General features: G+C 40.2%; 3 protein-coding genes across 28 annotated transcripts in view; 1 reads left to right on the plus strand and 2 right to left on the minus strand.

The window, feature by feature from the left end:
* The window catches only part of NEK11 (NIMA related kinase 11), a 261,482-nt gene extending 260,809 nt beyond the window's left edge, over positions 1–673 (minus strand). For 13 of the 18 annotated variants that reach the window (XM_072792785.1, XM_072792789.1, XM_072792787.1 and 10 more), the window contains exon 1: positions 307–444. Coding sequence is in view for 1 of the 18 variants with exons in the window: in XM_072792784.1 (XP_072648885.1) it covers positions 307–476 (170 nt within the window). In the remaining 17 variants the exon portion in view is untranslated. Of the gene's footprint in view, positions 1–306 lie in introns of all 18 variants that reach the window. The other 5 variants (XM_072792783.1, XM_072792796.1, XM_072792800.1 and 2 more) reach the window with 3 other exon arrangements.
* On the plus strand, positions 507–10,841 carry ASTE1 (asteroid homolog 1). Of its 4 annotated transcripts, none has more exons than XM_072792802.1 (4): positions 508–836; positions 2,257–3,582; positions 9,434–9,644; positions 10,777–10,841. In XM_072792802.1, the coding sequence occupies exons 1-4, from the start codon at positions 804–806 to the stop codon at positions 10,824–10,826; spliced, it is 1,620 nt and encodes a 539-aa protein (XP_072648903.1). In that variant the 5' UTR covers positions 508–803; the 3' UTR covers positions 10,827–10,841. The 4 variants fall into 4 exon arrangements, with proteins under 4 accessions (XP_072648905.1, XP_072648906.1, XP_072648903.1 ...); XM_072792803.1 differs by having other exon boundaries at positions 509–752; XM_072792804.1 differs by lacking the exons at positions 9,434–9,644; positions 10,777–10,841 and adding an exon at positions 8,375–8,873 and having other exon boundaries at positions 507–836.
* A 288-nt stretch (positions 10,842–11,129) lies between these two features.
* ATP2C1 (ATPase secretory pathway Ca2+ transporting 1) overlaps positions 11,130–20,050 on the minus strand; it is a 136,302-nt gene continuing 127,381 nt past the window's right edge. For all 6 annotated transcript variants that reach the window (XM_072792777.1, XM_072792779.1, XM_072792776.1 and 3 more), the window contains one exon: positions 11,130–11,692. In XM_072792777.1, the coding sequence (XP_072648878.1) occupies positions 11,597–11,692 (96 nt within the window). In that variant the 3' untranslated portion in view covers positions 11,130–11,596. The remainder of the gene's footprint in view (positions 11,693–20,050) is intronic.

Here is a 20,050-nt window from a genome sequence, read left to right on the forward strand (position 1 = left end):
CTCCCCCACCGAACCCTAACCTTAAAGGCAAACCTTAACCTTAAGGTAAAACGAACATTCCCTGCCTCAACTTCTTTTTTAAAAAAATTACATTTTCGCAAAGCGGGCTAACATATACGGAGGCGGCGCCGGCCACGCTTCTGCTCCGGAGGCGGGAGCGGATCTGGGAGGCGAGGAGCCAAGGGAAGCGGAGGGGTCGCGGGCACGGAGGCCCCCGGAGGCCGAGCCCCGCTGGGGCGACCTGAAGCCATCACCGTCCGCGGCTTCGGGGAGCCCGGCGCGCCACGCGGGCCGCCCTTCGCATACCTTTCGGGGCCGAGGGCGGAGGAGCTGCGGCGCCAGGCCGTGCCCACGGTCCCACCCGTAATTGGGACGGACGCCGGGCAGGTCTCCCGTAGGTGCAGCAGCCCCGCCGAGCCGCCCGACCTCGGGGCCAGGCTGTTGCGCCCCGTTGCCAGGGAGACAGCGTGGGGCATGCTGGGAAGCGGCGGGAGGCGGCACGGGGCCGGGCGCCGAGGCGGAAGTGTGCGGTGACCCAGGTGGGCGGGGAAAGGCGACCAGGTCGGGCCCGCCTGGCTCTCCTAACGTGGCAGCGGCCCTCTCGGAGCTGATATCCCCGCCTGCCTTGAGCGACCTCGCGCCCCGCGGCCCCGGAGCCCCTGTGCCCCCGCGCCCTCCGGCTCCACCAGCTTCCTGGACGCGAGCTTTCCCAGTGACGTCATACGCGGCGACTTCCGGTTCCCGCTCCCCAGGTCGGACCCTCACGTGCGGGCGGTTCCAGCAGTGGCTCCTGCAGCCTTTTAATGGAAGGGCCGGCCCCGGGGAGGACGGTGCAGGTGCGCTCGGCTGCTGGCCCGGGTGGCCGGTTATGAGGGTTGTGGAGGAGCGAGGTGTGAAGGCCTGTGTTTGACGACTGGCCTCAAGCCTTCTGGGCGCCTTCCTCCGACCCAGCACACGTTTGTTCAGCTCCTGCGAGGCCCTGTAATTAGCTTAGGAGGAGTGGCCACGGCCTCCGTTCGCATAAGCTTTGCAAGACAGACGTCAATAAATAACTGCTATACCAGATAAGATGCTGAGGAGGGTAGGGCCAAAACTGGGGTGAACTGGCGTGGGCGCAAAATGCAAGGGGTGCCCCAGAAGTCTGTAATCAAGATAGACACATTTTAATGCAATATAATTAAAAATCAAAATCAATGCAAAAGAAATCGGGCGTCGATAAAAATCTCATGGTTTTTAAATAAAGACCGTGCCACGCTGAGCCCTATTGGAGCGGGAGGCCCAAGGAAAAGCTAGTAACACACACTCTGTGACTCCAGTTAGCCAGAGAGGGAGCGATATTCTTGGTCCTGAGCCAGATATGCAATTGCAAGAAGAGGGAAAGAACCTCTAGTTAGGGTGAAGCTGGGGAGTTCCTGCATGCATGTAGCAGTAATTTTCCTTACTCAAAACTATATGCCAATTAAGATGGGACTGACCACAAGCCAAGGCCTAAACGAAATTCCCAGACTGATTATCAATAAAGAAAAACTGGATGGGTATCATTGACCCTACACACTTTCGTTAACTGAAGCCCGGTACTCTCTGGTTCGTTAGTTATGAGAGTGAGAGGGTATCATTTTTATAGCTCAGGACTTTTTATTTTGACCCCGCGAAAATGTTGTTGCAAGGTGATGACTGTTATGTTTCCATATCAGAGCCCGCAGTAGGCTCTGTTAGTATGTCAGTAATGGGCTTTAACTGATTTTCTTTTAGAATCAATAGCCTCCACCCTATCCAGAGATTAAACTCCATGAAACCATTGCATTTGTGCCTTGTCACACATGGGGAAAGCAAAAGAGAATGAAAAGGCACTCAGCTAGGTGGTGTTACTTGAGCATCTAGGTAAGAATTGAGAGGCTGGGATCCCTGGGTGGCGCAGCGGTTTGGCGCCTGCCTTTGGCCCAGGGCACGATCCTGGAGACCCGGGATCGAATCCCACGTCGGGCTCCCTGCATGGAGCCTGCTTCTCCCTCTGCCTGTGTCTCTGCCTCTCTGTCTCTCTCTCTCTGTGTGACTATCATGAATAAATAAATAAAATCTTTAAAAAAAAAAAAAAAAAAAAAAAAAAAAAAAAAAAAGAATTGAGAGGCTAACGCCTAATATGTTCTGTTTAAAGAGCTGTTCATAACATTTGATGTTGGTTTGTGGTGTTGGAAATTAAGACTCGGTCCCCATTAAACAGCATTAGTTGAAAGTGTGTTCTGCTGTTTTAAACAGGCAATTCTTCAGACAGTCATCATGGGTATTCGAGGACTAATGAGCTTTGTGGAAGATCATAGTAATGAGTTCTTCACTGATTTGAAGTTAAGAGACACAAAAATTGTCATTGATGGCTACGCTCTCTTCCACCGGCTTTGCTTCAACTCAAACTTGGAACTTCGGTATGGAGGAGACTATGATTCTTTTGCAGATGTTGCACAAAAATTCTTTGAATCACTGTTGGCTTGTAATATCTGTCCATATGTTGTATTAGATGGAGGATGTGATATTTCCGATAAAAAACTTAAAACTTTAAAGGATCGAGCTAGGGAGAAGATCCAGATGGCTCATTCCCTTTCTGTTGGTGGGGGTGGGTATGTGTGTCCTTTACTCATCCGGGAAGCATTCATACAGGTTTTGATCAAGCTACAAGTGTCTTTTGTCCAGTGCTTCTCAGAGGCAGATCGGGACATTATGACACTGGCTAATCATTGGAATTGCCCTGTGTTATCATCAGATAGTGACTTTTGCATCTTTGACCTAAAATCGGGGTTTTGCCCCTTAAATAGCTTTCAGTGGAGAAATGTGAACACTATCAAAGGCACACAAGACTGCTATATCCCTGCCAAATGCTTTTCCCTTGATGCATTGTGCCATCACTTCAGCAACATGAATAAATCTCTACTACCTCTTTTTGCGGTGCTATGTGGAAACGATCATATTAATCTACCCATCATAGAGACATTCTTAAGTAAAGTGCGTCTTCCTCTTGGAGCTACCAGTTCTAAGGGGAGGAGACACCACCGAGTTCTGGGACTTCTGAATTGGTTATCTCATTTTGCTGACCCTACTGAAGCACTCGATAATGTTCTGAAATATCTCCCAAAAAAGGATCGTGAAAATGTTAAGGAAATTCTCTGCTGTTCCATGGAAGAATACCAGCAATCTCAGGTGGAGCTGCAAGACTTTTTCCAGTATGGTACTTATGCTTGTCCAGCAGCCTTGAATCTGGATTTACCCGAATGGGTATTAGTGGCTTTGGCCAAAGGCCAGCTCTCTCCTTTCATCAGTGATGCTTTGGTGCTAAGACGGACCATTCTGCACACACAGGTAGAAAATATGCAGCAGCCAAATGCCCACAGAATATCTCTGCCCATCCGGCAAATCATTTATGGGCTTCTTCTGAATGCTTCTCCACATCTGGAAAATACATCCTGGAATGTATTGCCTTCTCAGCCTCTAGCTTTCAGTGAAGTGGAAAGGATTAATAGAAATATCAAAACATCAACTGTTAATGCAGTAGAACTGCCCAAGGATCATTCTGACTTAAGCAAATTGACTGAGGTAAGTGTTTGCAACACTAATCTAGTATTTATAAAGTACTTTACAGGTCCTTTCACACATATTATCTCTCTTAATATAACCAAATGAGGTTGGTTGCTCTATTCCCCCCATTTCATAGCTGAGAAAACTAGGATTCAAAGTGGGTTACTATGTAATATCTCAGCCAGAGAATTGCAGTGCTAGGACTGAAACCCAGGTCTTTTAGCTCTAGATTGCCACTTCCACTCTACTTCAGTAGTCTGTGTTATTTTGCAGTTATTACAACTACTTTGTTGATACTTAATAAATTGGGGTTATGTGCCTTTAGAAAAAAAGGAAAAGGATAAAATTCTGAGCTGCAAAATAAAGTGTGCCTGAAGGCATTGATCATAGGCATAACTAATATATTAGACTGCATCAGATTTCAATTAACAAGATTAATATTGATCCTTGGGCCTAATTTTTCATTTTTCTCAATGAGGACCTTTTTTGTTAGGATTTAGGTTTATGGGATCATGATAATTAGCTTGATATTGAAAACATGATTCTTAGCATAACTCAGTGTTGTTAAAACCTAAGTAACTCTCAGACCAACCCACTTTTCAAGGTAAAACCATTTTGTTTTTGTTTTTTTTGTTTTTTTTTTTAAATTTCTTTTTTTTTTTTTTTAATTTTCATTTATTTATGATAGTCACACACACAGAGAGAGAGGCAGAGACACAGGCAGAGGGAGAAGCAGGCTCCATGCACCGGGAGCCCGACGTGGGATTCGATCCTGGGTCTCCAGGATCGCGCCCTGGGCCAAAGGCAGGTGCTAAACCGCTGCGCCACCCAGGGATCCCGGTAAAACCATTTTGGATCCCAGTGTTTATTTTGTTGTTTGTAATATTACACAGATATGTTAAAAATTATAAATAGAGAGGGGCACCTATGTGGCTCAGTAGGGTAAGCATCTGATTCTTGATTTCAGTTCAGGTTATGATATCAGGATCCTGAGATTGAGCCCCAAGTAGGGCTCTGTGCTGGGCATGGAGCCTGCTCAAGATTCTCTCCCTTGCCCTCTACCTCACCCTCTGCCCCTCCCCACCCCTATGCTCTTACTTGTGCTTGCACTCTCTCTCTCAATAAATACGAAATTGCTTATGCTAATACAATTAAATTTACAAATTAAATGCATATAAATTTACAATACCAATTGCAGTGCCTATTGAGAGTTTTCTTAAATCCACCTAATATTCAGATTCAGGAGACTTAGCCTAGACCTTTCCTGGTACCAGTTTACTCAAGCATGTAGGACAGCAACCATACCTTCCCAGCAGGTTTGAATCAGGCTTTCCTTTCCTTTGGGAGTTTTTGCAACAGTCTACACTACTGGTTCTCCACTGGAATTATTTTGTTCCCCTACCTCCCACAGGGGACATTTGGCAATGTCAGGAGACACTTTCGATTAGCAGTACGCAGGTTGAGGGGGAAGGGTGTTGGTATTGGCATCTAGTGGGAATAGGCCTAGCATACTGCTAAATATCTTAAAATGCACCAGACAGCGCCACACACACACCCCCACCAAGGCATTATCAAGCCCCAAATGCAATACCTGACCTACACTGATGAGGGACTAACCTCTTTAATCTCATTAGTGCCAACTCAGGAGGAAATGAGCAACACATCCGATGGGTACCAGTGCCTCCTTGGCAATAAGGAATGACTGCTAATGGGAACGGGGTTTCTTTTGGGGGCTGCTGAGATGTTCTGGAATTAGTGATGGTTGCACAAGCTTATAAATTTACTAAAATCACTTTAAAAGGGTGAATTTTATAACATGTGAATTATATCCCAATTAAAGTCTCACTGGCCGCCTTCCCCCTCCTTTTTTGTAACAATTCCATAAACATAGCTTCCAAGCTCCCTGCAAGGGCCATGCCTAATTACAAGTCACTGCACTCAGGGAAGCCCCGTGATATGATGTCCCCATCTGGTGTTTACAGTTCATTTATAGTTCAAATCTAGATGCAATTTTACAAGTTATTTTTACCATGTAAGTAACATAGCTAATTTTACGTTTCTAGGGTTATAGATTAGAAAGTTGAGCATAGGTCAAATTCCAAATAGAAGGAATTTATGAAACCTTCACCCATACCAATAAAATTGAAATTAGCAACATTTTAAATGATGATGTTTTGTTGAAATTACATTTCTCCTCACAACATAAATGGTGCTATGTGGGAGAGTTTTTAAAACTTTTTTTATGGCTTTATTGAGAAATGAGTAAAGTGCCCATATTTAAAGCGTAAGCTTTGATGAGTTTGATGTTTACATCTGTGAAAACATCCTGCAATTAAAATAATGAATATATGCATCACTCCTAAAAGTTTCCCCTTGCCTCTTTGCAATTCATCCCTCCCTGAGTATGTACACAAAGAACACAGATGATTGTACAGCTTCATGAATTTTCACCAACTTGACACCTCCATGTAAAGCACACCCAGATGAAGACACATAATCAGTACCCCAACAGTTTTCCCTAATGTCTGGTTCCAGTACCTCCTCTCCCACCTCCTATAATCACTATCCAGACCTTTAACAACATTGAATAGTTTTAACTGTTTTCATATTTTATAAAAATGGAATCATACAGTATGAATTCATCTGGCTTTTTATTCAACACGATGTTTCTGAAATTCATATCACTGTGAGAAGCTATAGATCATTTATTTCTTATTGCTGTGTATTATTACATTGTGGGAATATACCACAGTTGATTTTTCCATTTTGCAGGCGATAGACATTTCGGTAGTTAGCAGTTTGGGCAATTATGAATAGTGCTATGAACACTCCAGTGCCTATCATCTATAGATAGTATGGACACATTTCTATTGTATATATTACTAAGAGTGGAATTGTTAGAAGATATGCATATGTTCAGTTTACAAGATACATTGCCAAATGGTCTTGCAAGGTGGTTTAACCAGTTAGTATTCCCACCAGCAGATTATGAAGGTTCCTCTTAATTTACACTCATGTGAACACTTGGTGTTTTTTATCCGTAAAAAAAATTTTTTTTAGCTATTCTGATGGTTGTATAGTGGCATCATTTTAGCCAATTTGGTAGGTGTTAATTGCATTTCTCTAATGACTTATTTGAGCACTTTTTATGTGTCCATTGGCTGTTTCACTATTCTGTTATATAATTTTCTGTTCAAACTCTATTGCTCATTTTCCTATTGGTTTATTTCTATACACACATCTTTTGCCAAATAACATGTGAATAGATTGTCAGATTCCGTAGACTTTCACTCTAGTATGTTTTGATGAAGAGAAGTTCTTAATATAGCCCAATTTTTTTAAAGATTTTATTTATTCATAAGAGACACAGAGTGAGGCAGAGACATAGGCAGAAGGAGAAGCAGGCTCCATCCAGGAAGCCAGATGTGGGACTCAATCCTGGGACTCTAGAATAACGCCCTAAGCCAAAGGCAGACACTCAACCATTGAGCTACCCAGGCGTCCCAATATAGTACTATGGTTATCACTTCTGTGACCTACTTAGAAAATTACCATTCAAGGTCATGACAGGTTTTTTCTCCTTTCATATTTAGATCTATGATCTATCTACAACTGATTTTTTGTGTATGGTGTGACATAGGGATAGGGTACTTCTTCATATGAAAATCCAGTTGAGTCCATGAGTATAGCATGCTGATTATACTCCTTGCTAAGTGGAGATGCCAAGTGTTCTCATCACTTACCTGTATTCAGAGTAAAGTGAAATTCTGTGTGGTGAGATCTTTCAGCTTTCTCTTGGCATAAATTAATTCTGTATTTAGCTCAGTGTTACTGGCTCTAATTAGCCCATGATAATTCTAAATGGTATCAGGTGCAAATGTGATTCCAAAGACAAATGCAGTATATGAATACATATTTTATGATAGTTATCTATTCGAGTTAGTAACACTTTATATGCCTTGTGCCAGCTGTTGTAATAGAAACCTTTATAGTTATTTAATTTCCACAGTAACCAGATAGGGTAGGGTTTTCATTTTGATTGTTAGTTGCAATGGATAGAGCTCCATTCAAGCTAACCATGAGAGGTTAATCATAAGGAGATGGAAGTGGATTATTCTTTGGGAGTAAGGCAGTGCCACGACCAGTCTCTCTGGGTGTCTGTTTCCCTGTGGATTTTCTTCTACAGGCTTGTACTTTCCTTCCCCTTGGGATAAGGGAGAGTTGTTGTCATATGGGATAAAACCTAACCAGATTTAAGGGCTGTGAGCAGACTAGTTCCTCTTTTGTTTGTTTTGTTTTTGTAGTTCCTCTTTTGGAAGGGCTAAGAACTAGTGGGTTCCATAAAACATCTTGTGTAATTCATTATAATGCCCATTTACAGATAATCAGAATGACTGTAGAAACACTCAGAAACTTGCCCAGTGCTGTACAGGTAGTGAGAGACAGAACACCTCTAAAGTCAAAGCCCAAACTCTGCTTTGTTCGTAAAAGTTGTAACTTGGCTAGGGAATTCAAAAATTTAAGCATTAGATCTCAGAAAAGAATTCCTTAGCTTATGTATTTCCTTAGCTTTACTTGGTATGTTTTCCTACCAGTTGAGATAATAAAGAGTTTGTTTTACTTTATATTTAAGTAAGTTAATTGTTACTTCCCATAAGGAGTGATTATACTGTAAAGCATTTTAAATATTTCTAATTCTAAAGTTTATCACAGTATCAAAATTTTAAAACCAGTGTTTATAAATTAGATTTAATACTCTCACACATCAGTAATGAAACTACTTTGCCAATTATGATGTGTTTTATTTCAGGTTAACAGGTCCATTCCCAGCTGTCAACACAACACAATGATTGACCACAAACTCGGTTTTAGATAACGGAGAAATATTTCATCCTTTCAGAAAGTTAAGAAATCCTTTTCTGGCTGCATGCAGACATTAGGAATACAACTGTTTGTTTTTTTTGTTTTGTTTTTTTCCCGTAAAGTTTGATGATAAAAAGTCCTTCTAAAGGTGCCCTTTTAATAGTCCTAATTTCCTTATTTGTAGAAATGTGTGGCCTATAAGGTCCCTTATGGTTCTTAAGATTCATTAAGGTAAAGTTAATTCAAGAAGCCTGAAACCCTCATAGCTATTAACTTCCTTTTATTTGAAGTACACTCTAAAGCATGGAGTAAAAGTGAGTATGGAGTTTTATTGTAAACACGATACAGGTAGTCCTTAAATCTTACTATCTCCCTTGATGTTTCTCTCACCTACAAGCAGCCACCCTGGAATAATCCTTGTGTGGGAAAACAAAGATAATAAAACATTCACCTGGGTAGGGACAAGAGACAGGACCCAAATAGAAGGCTGTATATGCCACAAAGGGTGCATATACTCTATGTTTGCCTTCTGGAAGTGATCAGTAATGGCATCGTGAAGAAGGCAGGGTCTCAATATTCACTGGCAAGTAAGAGTAAGGTTGAATATACATCTTTGTGTCTCAAAGCAGATAGTTAAAATGCAGATTCCTGGGTTCCTCTCATATTTACTGAATCAAAATTCGGGGGTTGGGACCTGAGGACTGAATATTTTAATAAGCTTCCTAAGTGATACATGCACTGAAGATGTTCACCAGCCTACATGGAAGATGGAATATCATGAGCAAGGGCTGTGTAGTGGGGGTAGACAATATAGCCATTCAACCATATTTATTAAGCACCCAGTGTTTTAAATGCTTTGAATGTTGCTGATTTCTTTCCATAGGAAGATAAGAAACTGACAGACAATTCATTTGCATTGAAGTCTCTTCAGAGTAGGAAAAAAAGAAAAAAAACACCAAAGACATTCCCCAAAGTAACTTGCAGGATGTTTGGTATGTATTTTCAGCTCTCGTTGGCCAAACGTCAGATACTTCTGTTAGAAACTCTGAAGGTGAAACAGACCATCCTGGAACCAATCCCTTCTTCATTGAAGCTGCCCATTTCTGTCAGTTGCTATTGGTTGCAGCACACAGAGGGCAAGGCAAAGCTACATCACCTCCAGGCCTTACTGCTAGGGATGCTGATGGGGCCCTTGCATGCCATAATCAACAGCCCTGGTAGGTATCTGGAAATTCCAATATATATCTGCATGTTACTTGCATGTAATCGTAAGTTTAAACAAAGAAATATTCTTGGATTATTTACTCCCATCAGTTATATCCACAACTTAGGAATGGAGGCACCGAAATATCATTCATTCACTGGCAAATATTTTTGATCACTTCTGTGTGTCAGGCTCTGTGCTGCAGAACTTGATTATAAGGGCACAGCAGTGAAAATGTGCTGCCACTGCCTAATCCCATGTGCCCTGTGGCACCTAATGCTTTCATCTATGAAGTGTGAATGTGTAATGTGCCAATTACACTCTGTATTCCATGTACCCTATCCCTGTCAATACAGTGGCAACATCATCACTAAAAACTGATTTAGAATTGTCCATTCGTGAAACTTCGGAATACCTACAACCATATCAACATTTGTACTTGTGCTGTTTTTTTACTTTTTCTCCACTGTTAAGTTTCAATTAGTGTGTTAGTGATGGTAGAAATAGTAACTTTCCTATTAGAGAAATACACTTTAAGGCAATTTAGATTTATCAGGTGAAGTATTTGACGATGCATTGGAGCACTTCAATTCTCTCGTGGAATTAAAGGATTATGAATGCTGTAACACTTTATCTAGACATGTATAATCATTATCACACTCCAGAGCAGTGATAATATCTAATGGCCATTAGTTATGTGTGGCTATTAACATTAAAACTTCAGCTCCAAAAAATAAATAAATAAATAAAACTTCAGCTCCTCCTTGACACCAGCCACGTTTCAAGTGCTCAGTAGCCACATGTGGCTAGAGGAGGCCGATTTGGACAGCAGAGATACAGAACGTTCCCATCATCGCTGGAAGTTCTGGTGGGTAATACTACTCTGGAGTTTACTTTTTAAAGTAAGTTAAATGAAAGAGTGAACCAGCATAGATTCCAGGACACCCCAAGTGTGAGAGTAGTTGTCAGAAGGGATAGCCAACTTAAGGCCCACTACTAGTCAAGACACAAGTTTAGGGTATTTCCTCCCATTGAATAATAAATAATGAATGTAGTTTAAGAATATTCTCAAAGAACAAGCCTGTTAGGTGTTTACCTGAGTCCAACAGAAGGGGCACGTCAAGGGTCTGTTTCTTTTCTTTTAGGAATTGTGGACCCCGCACCCAGGCAGGCTCAGTGCCTTGCTGCTCGCTAATTGGTAAAAGGTGGGCCTCCTTTTTATTACTTTCAAGTTGGTCCAGTGTCATTTTGCACCTCCCTGCACAAGCAGACCTGCAGAAACTTACAGCTGAACACACACTACACTCATTTCCTAGGGCTGTTTCTTGCTTCTTCACCTCTACTATGTGAAGTAGATGACTGACCATACTCTCACTGAGTTATGCTTTTGTTTTCCTCTCATAAAGCAGAAGTTAAAGTGTGCTTTAAACACAGAGGCTGTGTAAGTGCACTATAGCATAGAGGCCTCCATGGAAGGAAAGTTAGTGAACAAGAACAGTGAGGAGAATGATATTTAATAGTAATTTGTATTTTTCAGAGAGACAGATTTAGGGCTTGGAGAGTTCAGATGCAGATGTGTTTAAGGTCAGGTGGTAGACCAGGGGAAGAGATACTGTTTTAAGGAAAAATAAATAATTTGGGGTTGAGTAAAGTTAGGTTGTCATTAAAAAGGCATTTCAGTATAAATATTTCAGTTTATACAGCAAGGCTTTTACATTGACGTGAAAATAGTAAAGAGCCAGAAGAGAAAAGCAGTTTGGTTATTTAAACTAATTTTTTTTTCCTTATGGAATTCAAAGTTCTATATAGAGAGAAAATTACAGGCTATACAGTGTTTTTGGAAATACTGCCCTTGGGTTGTTTCTTTGTCTAGATAAGGAAGATCTGCGGGAGGATGGTGCTAGGATGTTGTATGAAGAGTTCCAAAGAGTGAAGGAGCAGACGCGGCCGGGCACGAGACTGGACTTAGACACAGCTCACATCTTCTGTCAGTGGCAGTGCTGTCTGCAGATGGGGATGTATCTCAATCAGCTGCTGTCCACTCCTCTCCCGGAACCAGACCTAACTCGGTAAGCACCACGGGAAACTAGTTCAGATGGCTGCACACAGAAGTAAATACTTTTATTTATACTTAAAGCATATAAGCTATGTTTAAAAAATTAATCTTAGTGTAATTGGTCTTAGATCACTATTATAGCTGAAGAACTGGAAACAGGAGAAATACTAATTTTTTTCCATATTCTCAAAAAATTTCTGTGATTAGATCAAATATTTTAAAAAGTCCCTTAAAGTAAAAAGCTATAGAACTTGTTCCTTCATTTCTCTCAGGTCTTTGTTCACATATCACTTTATAAGGCTTTTTCTGATTACCCTCCTGGAATACTACTCTCTACTCCAGTCACTCTAGTTCTACTACTCTTGGATTTTTTAATTGCATTTCTTACCACTTGGCATACAGTTCACATACTCATTCAAATATTTATTAAATGCCTACTTTATGCCAGGGTGTAATGAACAAAATATTTTTTTTAAAAATCTGTTGTAATGGAGCTTTTTTCCTAGTGAGTTGACCACTAAGACACTTCAGTGAACTTTGTCTAGGGTTTTTGTTTTGCCAGGTAAGTATGAAGAAGGGAGAGGCAGCCTGTATGCCAGTAAGTGATTATGTTTGATTATGGAATTAAAGCTGGGTAAGAAAGGAAGGGTAGCAGTAGTGTGTGAGCCAGTGAAAAAGTGCCACATTCAGTGGATTGGGACATCCTGGTGATTGTCTATACAGGAGATCCTAGAGGGAGGGAGGAAGATAAAGGGGAGATTGTTAGCAAATGGAGCTGAGATTATAGATCTCCTTTGTCTCTCTCTACTTGAATGTGAACACTGTGAGGACAGGGACTTAGCTATTTTATTTACTTTTGTAGCCCTGGTGCCTAACATACAGTAAGTACTTTAATATTTGTCAAATAAATGAGTGATGTATGTATGAAGGCATATAAAATACGCCAGTGTGACTAAATGTTTTAAGGTATAAAGCTTCCTAAGCAGTAAATAGTGTTAATACATCCCTGGGCCTAATATCTGAGCTAACCCTAGAACCTTCTACCAAGTAAGATTAATTGGCCTTTGACCTATGGATTTTTTATGCCTTCCTTAAATAGTTTAGGTGATTCTTGAGTGGATCCTAACTACCACAAATCCCTTTACAACAGAACAGAGAAAAACAAGACCAAATAGTTATCTTCATAATAACTTCAGCAGAACTATTCTGGTATCTCAGCATTACTAGAGCTTTTTAAATGATGTTCTTAACCTGATTAAATGATGGTCCTGCATCAGTTGCTAAGGCACCAGTTGATCATCTGGCATTAAGTTATAAAATTTGTGGCTTCCAGTTAATCTCATCTTCAATTTCTAAAGTAGGTTTTCAGTACGTGTGAGTCAGTGACCTTGCAAAAGATGCCACTAAATTTTCTCATATTTCAAGAGAATGCCTATTTAGTTTATCAAACATATTTAATTCCTTTTCTTTGAAGTGTTAAGAGGTCTGCTCAACTTTGGGCTGGTTGTAGAACCAGCAAAGCATCTCTCATTTAATTTGTTGATAAAAAGTTTTTAGATATCACCAGCCAAGTTTGTAATAACAACTCAGTTCCTTCCTTCAAGGAACAGATTTTTCTTAAGTAATTTTAGTAATAACTCTACAGAAGCAAGAAGAGTTCTCAGTGGTTAGCTGCATTTGTTGAAGCCATGTTAATGATCATTGTCTTTGCACTGAACCTATGCTTTACTAACACTTTTCTCTCCTGTTGAACAGACTGTATAGTGGGAGCCTGGTGCATGGACTATGCAGACAGCTGCTAACATCAACTTCTGTAGAGAGTCTCCTGAGCATGTGCCCTGAAGCAAAGCAACTATATGAACATCTGTTTAATGCCACAAGGTCATATGCCCCTGCTGAATTATTCCTACCAAAGGGTAAATCAAATTCAAAAAAAAAAAGGCAAAAGAGACACGGTACCAGCTGGTCAAAAAACAGAGTGGGAACCACCTCAGACACTAGATGCTGGTATGAGGGAAGCAATCGGTTTGGGCTATTAATGGTTGAAAACTTGGAGGAACATATTGAGGTCTCGGAGCTTGAATAAACTCAGTCTGCAACCAGAATTATAATCCTTAAAACTTCTGTTACCTCCCCCTTGAAATGATTAACTGTTTTATTTAGAATCTGTTAGGGGATAAACATTTTAAGAGGCAACCTTTGAGTCCCAAGGTATTTTGTATTCTGCTTTTAATAAATACAACCTGATTTCAAGAAACTTCTGTATTTTCTTAAACGCACTTAAAAACATGTTTGTACTTCTTACGTTCCATTTCCGGACATTAATAATAAATCTGTAACCTTTCCTTTGCAGCAATTCAGCCAGCTATGTTTCCAAAATGAATAGAAATCTAATTTCAATTATTTCCTATAAGCAGGAACTGGGTTATCATCATTTCAAAACATTTTTTTCTCAACTGTTTCCTCTTCATCCTTTATTCTGAAAGGTCTGAGGCTTCAGGAGAGAAAAGTGAGGGAACCAGACAGAAAGCAAACACCTTTAAGTACTAGGGAAATGAGACCATGGCAGGCTTGAGGAATACTTTATATGCTCCAGGTTTTTTTTTTTTTTTTTTTTTTTTTTAATGCTCCAGGTTTTAAAGCAGAAGTTGAAACTGTATGGCTCCAACAAATGAAGCAATAGCATCCTGAGCTCCTAGATAGAGGAAAATGAGGAAACACTATGAAGAAGTTAGAATATTAGTGATCTATGCAGCAATACCAGAATCTTAGGTCTGCGGGAATTGACCCATTAATGGGATATGAAATTAATGAGTCATAACCAGCATTTTTAAGTGGAAATCATCAGACATGCATATCATATATTAAACGGTTATGCAAAATATATTTCTTATTGTGGATTGCAGTCGAAAGACTTTGAAAGGCACTGCTCTGGAACACACTAGAGGCTGCTAAAATTATAAATACCAACAGAATTGTGAAGGTGCTGGTCAGTTCCAAATAAATAACTTGAAAATAACAAGCAAGTGGAATGAATCTAATTGGGCAAGATCTAGAAGATCTGAAAGTAGATTCCCAGCCTTTGTTTTATTTGCACTTTATTTGCAAATTGTGTTCTTTTCTTGAACTGTACTCTCTCAATGTTATATTCTATATTCCATCAGTGAGAACCCTAAACATGGCTTTAAGCTGCCATGTAAGCTTAAACTGAACAGGCCTATGTTCAGTTCCGAACATCTGGCAGACAAGTCTTTCCACATTCCTAGTGAGAACCATACTAGGGAGTAAGCCCAGCATCACACTTTCCAAGTGCTGACTGGCAAAAACACAATCTTACTTGTTTCTAAAGTTTTCAGCCCTAAAGACTGGCTTCTGTTTCAAATAAAGAGTTCTTGAAATAAGGAAATTTTTGTTTATTTTAGGAGGAGCGCCTGGGGGTCTGTACCAAAGTTCTTTTTATGTTTCTAAAGAGATGGTTATCCAAAAAAAAAAAAAAAAATCAATAAAGCAGTCATATGCTCTATTTTTGATATGTGTTTTTCCAATTGTAGATCTAATGGGGACTACCAGCACATTAAGTCCTTTGTTATATAAAAATTTTCTTTTTCTTGATTCCTGCAGTTGGGGGCCAATGTGGAAATTACACCCAATATGAGTCTCTTACTTCCTGGCTTTATTATTAACACTGCTTTTGCAAACCACCAGCCTTGCATGAAAAATCATTTCTACTTCCACTTTGGCAAGTACCTGGCTTGATAGGCACCAAACTGAAGAGTGTATGGGCTACAAAGTTTAATTAAAAGTCAACTGAATTTTATCATTCATCTTTTTTTTTTTTCATTAAAAGGAGTTTTTCAAGCAAAAAGACCCTCCTTCAGTAGACACCGAAATCAGGTTCCCTTCTCTAGCCATTGCAATCAGAGCCATTCACTTGAATTACTCATCCTTTTAGAGAAGGAGTTAGAATCTAACAATGCTCATTAACTTTTACTCTGACAATTATGGAGTTACCTCATCCAATTATAGGTCTTCTCCTGGATATATAAGTGAGAGGTCATAGGCACTCCAAGGTATCTGAGGGGTTTACCAAAGAAATAGGACATAGTACCTGATCCCCAAAGTCATATTTAGGTAAGCTGCTTGGGGAAGACAACACATAATGAAATAACAAGGACATTTTATAAAGCAATCTGTCAGCCACAAAATGGCAAAGTGCAGACTGAATGCTCAATAAAGAGACAGCAGTCACCGGGATGAGGAGAGGTTAAATCACAAGATTCTCAGATTTGGCTCTGAGCCTGGGTTTTACTAGACAGAGATGTAATTCAGAGGAGATCCTTGGGCCATGGAAACACCTCTGTAGGTTACAAATTCCATATTCTATTTGGAAAGTTTGTTTCCTATTTTTCACAAGTCTTTAGGTCTTGCTTTTTCTTTTTTTTTTTTTTTTTTTAATTTATGATAGTCACAGAGAGAGAGAGAGAGAGAGAGAGGCAGAGACACAGGCAGAGGGAGAAGCAGGCTCCATGCACTGGAAGCCCGACGTGGGATTCGATCCCGGGTCTCCAGGATCGCGCCCTGGGCCAAAGGCAGGCGCCAAACCGTTGCGCCACCCAGGGATCCCGGTCTTGCTTTTTCTGATTCAATTCTAGCTAATGAAAGCTCACCTGAGGCTTTGGAAATGTAAGTCTCCAATTAGCAGTTTAAGTACCAAAGGGACTCTGGATAGTTTTTTAAAATGAATCAATTTTAGTAATAAAGTTGGACAGAGAAAAACACTACACTACAATCATGTTCTATCTAGTTGTAATAAAGTTACTTGAACTTCATTTAGACAAGCCCTTTTTGAGATACCTAGACCTAGAAAGTTTAACTTATATATCCTGTAACTATAAACTCTAAAGGCTTTTCAAGATGACTGATCATGACAAAAAATTCAAATTAGTTTTAGTATTTAAGTTTAGATTTCTAATTCAAATTATAATTTTAGAAGATAAAGACCTTTCTAAGTAGAAAGGTCTTAGGATTATCTTTTCTTTTGTGCATAAAATAATGACTATTCCTCAGTTACCCTATCTGTAACATAGGGGATCAAAGTAGTTCAAATTGTTACATAAAGACAAAATGACATGTACTTTTAAGTTACATCATCCAGTGCCTGGCACTAGAAATATGTAAGGAATGCCAGCCAATACTGTTACAACCACACAAGAGCAAAGCACCCACACCAAGAGCAAAGCAAGGGATCTGAGGAGGAGAGAGAGGGGGCTGGGCAGAAAGATCAGACCATGACACCAGTGGTTACTAGAGCTAATGCAGAAATTTTACAGAGACAAGGAGATCAACACCACCAAATATGGGCTAACATGGGAAGGGCAAGAACATGAAAACATTAAAACAACTTCAGAGTTGGCTGGCTAAACCACACTAAAAAAAGGCAAAGTGCCAAGAGAATGTGAATAGGCAGCCAAGTTCAACCTTAGAAAATAATGAAAAAAGACCAGAAGGAACTATCCCTGTGGGTATATGCACCTCCTTGCCATTTTTTCTTATTATCAAGGACTCTTCTGTATTGTTTTTAAAATCCAATTGAAGAGCTCTGGGTATGTTTAAAGAAAGGAAAAAATTGAGCACCTGGATGGCTCAGTCGGTTAAGCGTCTGCCTTCAGCTCATGTCATGATCTCCCAGTTCTAGGATGGAGCCCCACATCCTGCCTGCTCAGCGGGAAGCCTGATTCTCCCTCTCCCTCTGCCACATTCCCTGCTTGTGCGCGCGCTCTCTCTCTCTCTCTCTCTCTCAAATTATAAAATCTTTTCATAAATTATTTGAAAAAAAAGGAAAAAATTAGTAGCAGATAAGACCACTTCCTATGAATTTCCTTTTCCTACAACTGCCAGGGTTATATACTGGCCTTACTCCCATAATCCTAAGGAGGCCAAAGCAAATTTCCCCCTTTAGTGAGCTTTCCAGAGTTCACTGGGTGCCACTCTCTAGCACCTGTTATTTGGATGGCTGGCACACCATCAATCCACGAACAGCACCCAGAAAGTAGTCACCCCCAAGACTAAAAAAAATAATTTCACCTCTGTAAAAAGACAACTCTCACTAGTATCTGACTCCAAACAGATCAACCTTGTATTTTTAGTGAGGTGGATATAGGGTACTTGGTACACTTTAAGTGTCTTACACATTGATGCATTCAGTCGACAGCTAAAAGTGATTTTGCATCTTGTATCAATTTGAAATTAAATATTTTGGGAAGTAGTTTTAAAAAGATGCCTCCCCACTTTCAGCAACTGCTTTCTAAACCATATACGGTAAGCTGCTTCAGTATTTCTTTCCAGGTCTGAAATTTGCTAAAATCCAAGTTCATCCAAATATAGAAATTCTAAGAGGACCTCATGTTGAGGAACGTTTTCAAATTCAAAGGCATGACTGAACCAGGCCATGTACAGTCTGTTAAGATGGGAAAAACAGATAAATGAGGTAATACATGGAAAAACATTTCCAGGTATCTTATGCTTTGGGGTGCAATTGTAAATGGGATTGACTTCTTAATTTCTCTTTCTTCAGTCTCATTGTTAGTGTATAGAAATGCCACTGATTTCTGGGCATTGATTTTGTATCCTGCCACGCTACTGAATTGCTGTATGAGTTCTAAAGGATCTATACCCTCAAAACTATAGAACACTTCTGAAAGAAATTGAGGAAGACACAAAGAGATGGAAAAATATTCCATACTCATGGATTGGCAGAATTAATGTTGTGAAAATGTCAATGTATATAACCCAGGGCAATATACACGTTTAATGCAATCCCTATCAAAATACCATGGACTTTCTTCAGAGAGTTAGAACAAATTATTTTAAGATTTGTGTGGAATCAGAAAAGACCCCGAATAGCCAGGGGAATTTTAAAAAAGAAAACCATATCTGGGGGCATCACAATGCCAGATTTCAGGTTGTACTACAAAGCTGTGGTCATCAAGACAGTGTGGTACTGGCACAAAAACAGACACATAGATCAATGGAACAGAATAGAGAACCCAGAAGTGGACCCTGAACTTTATGGTCAACTAATATTCGATAAAGGAGGAAAGACTATCCATTGGAAGAAAGACAGTCTCTTCAATAAATGGTGCTGGGGAAAACTGGACATCCACATGCAGAAGAATGAAATTAGACCACTCTCTTTCACCATACACAAAGATAAACTCAAAATGGATGAAAGATCTAAATGTGAGACAAGATTCCATCAAAATCCTAGAGAAGAACACAGGCAACACCCTTTTTGAACTCGGCCACAGTAACTTCTTGCAAGATACATCCACGAAGGCAAAAGAAACAAAAGCAAAAATGAACTATTGGGACTTCATCAAGATAAGAAGCTTTTGCACAGCAAAGGATACAGTCAACAAAACTCAAAGACAACCTACAGAATGGGAGAAGATATTTGCAAATGACATATCAGATAAAGGGCTAGTTTCCAAGATCTATAAAGAACTTATTAAACTCAACACCAAAGAAACAAACAATCCAATCATGAAATGGGCAAAAGACATGAACAGAAATCTCACAGAGGAAGACATAGACATGGCCAACATGCACATGAGAAAATGCTCTGCATCACTTGCCATCAGGGAAATACAAATCAAAACCACAATGAGATACCACCTCACACCAGTGAGAATGGGGAAAATTAACAAGGCAGGAAACAACAAATGTTGGAGAGGATGCGGAGAAAGGGAACCCTCTTACACTGTTGGTGGGAATGTGAACTGGTGCAGCCACTCTGGAAAACTGTGTGGAGGTTCCTCAAACAGTTAAAAATATACCTGCCCTACGACCCAGCAATTGCACTGTTGGGGATTTACCCCAAAGATACAGATGCAATGAAACGCTGGGACACCTGCACCCCGATGTTTATAGCAGCAATGGTCACAATAGCCAAACTGTGGAAGGAGCCTCGGTGGCCATCGAAAGATGAATGGATAAAGAAGATGTGGTTTATGTATACAATGGAATATTACTCAGCTATTAGAAATGACAAATACCCACCATTTGCTTCAACGTGGATGGAACTGGAGGGTATTATGCTGAGTGAAGTAAGTCAGTCGGAGAAGGACAAACATTATATGTTCTCATTCATGTGGGGAATATAAATAATAGTGAAAGGGAATATAAGGGAAGGGAGAAGAAATGTGTGGGAAATATCAGAAAGGGAGACAGAACGTAAAGACTGCTAACTCTGGGAAACGAACTAGGGGTGGTAGAAGGGGAGGAGGGCGGGGGGTGGGAGTGATTGGGTGACGGGCACTGGGGGTTATTCTGTATGTTGGTAAATTGAACACCAATAAAAAAAA

This window comes from Canis lupus, chromosome 22, assembly GCF_048164855.1.
Source record: "Canis lupus baileyi chromosome 22, mCanLup2.hap1, whole genome shotgun sequence".
In the NCBI taxonomy this organism is placed as follows: domain Eukaryota; kingdom Metazoa; phylum Chordata; class Mammalia; order Carnivora; family Canidae; genus Canis; species Canis lupus.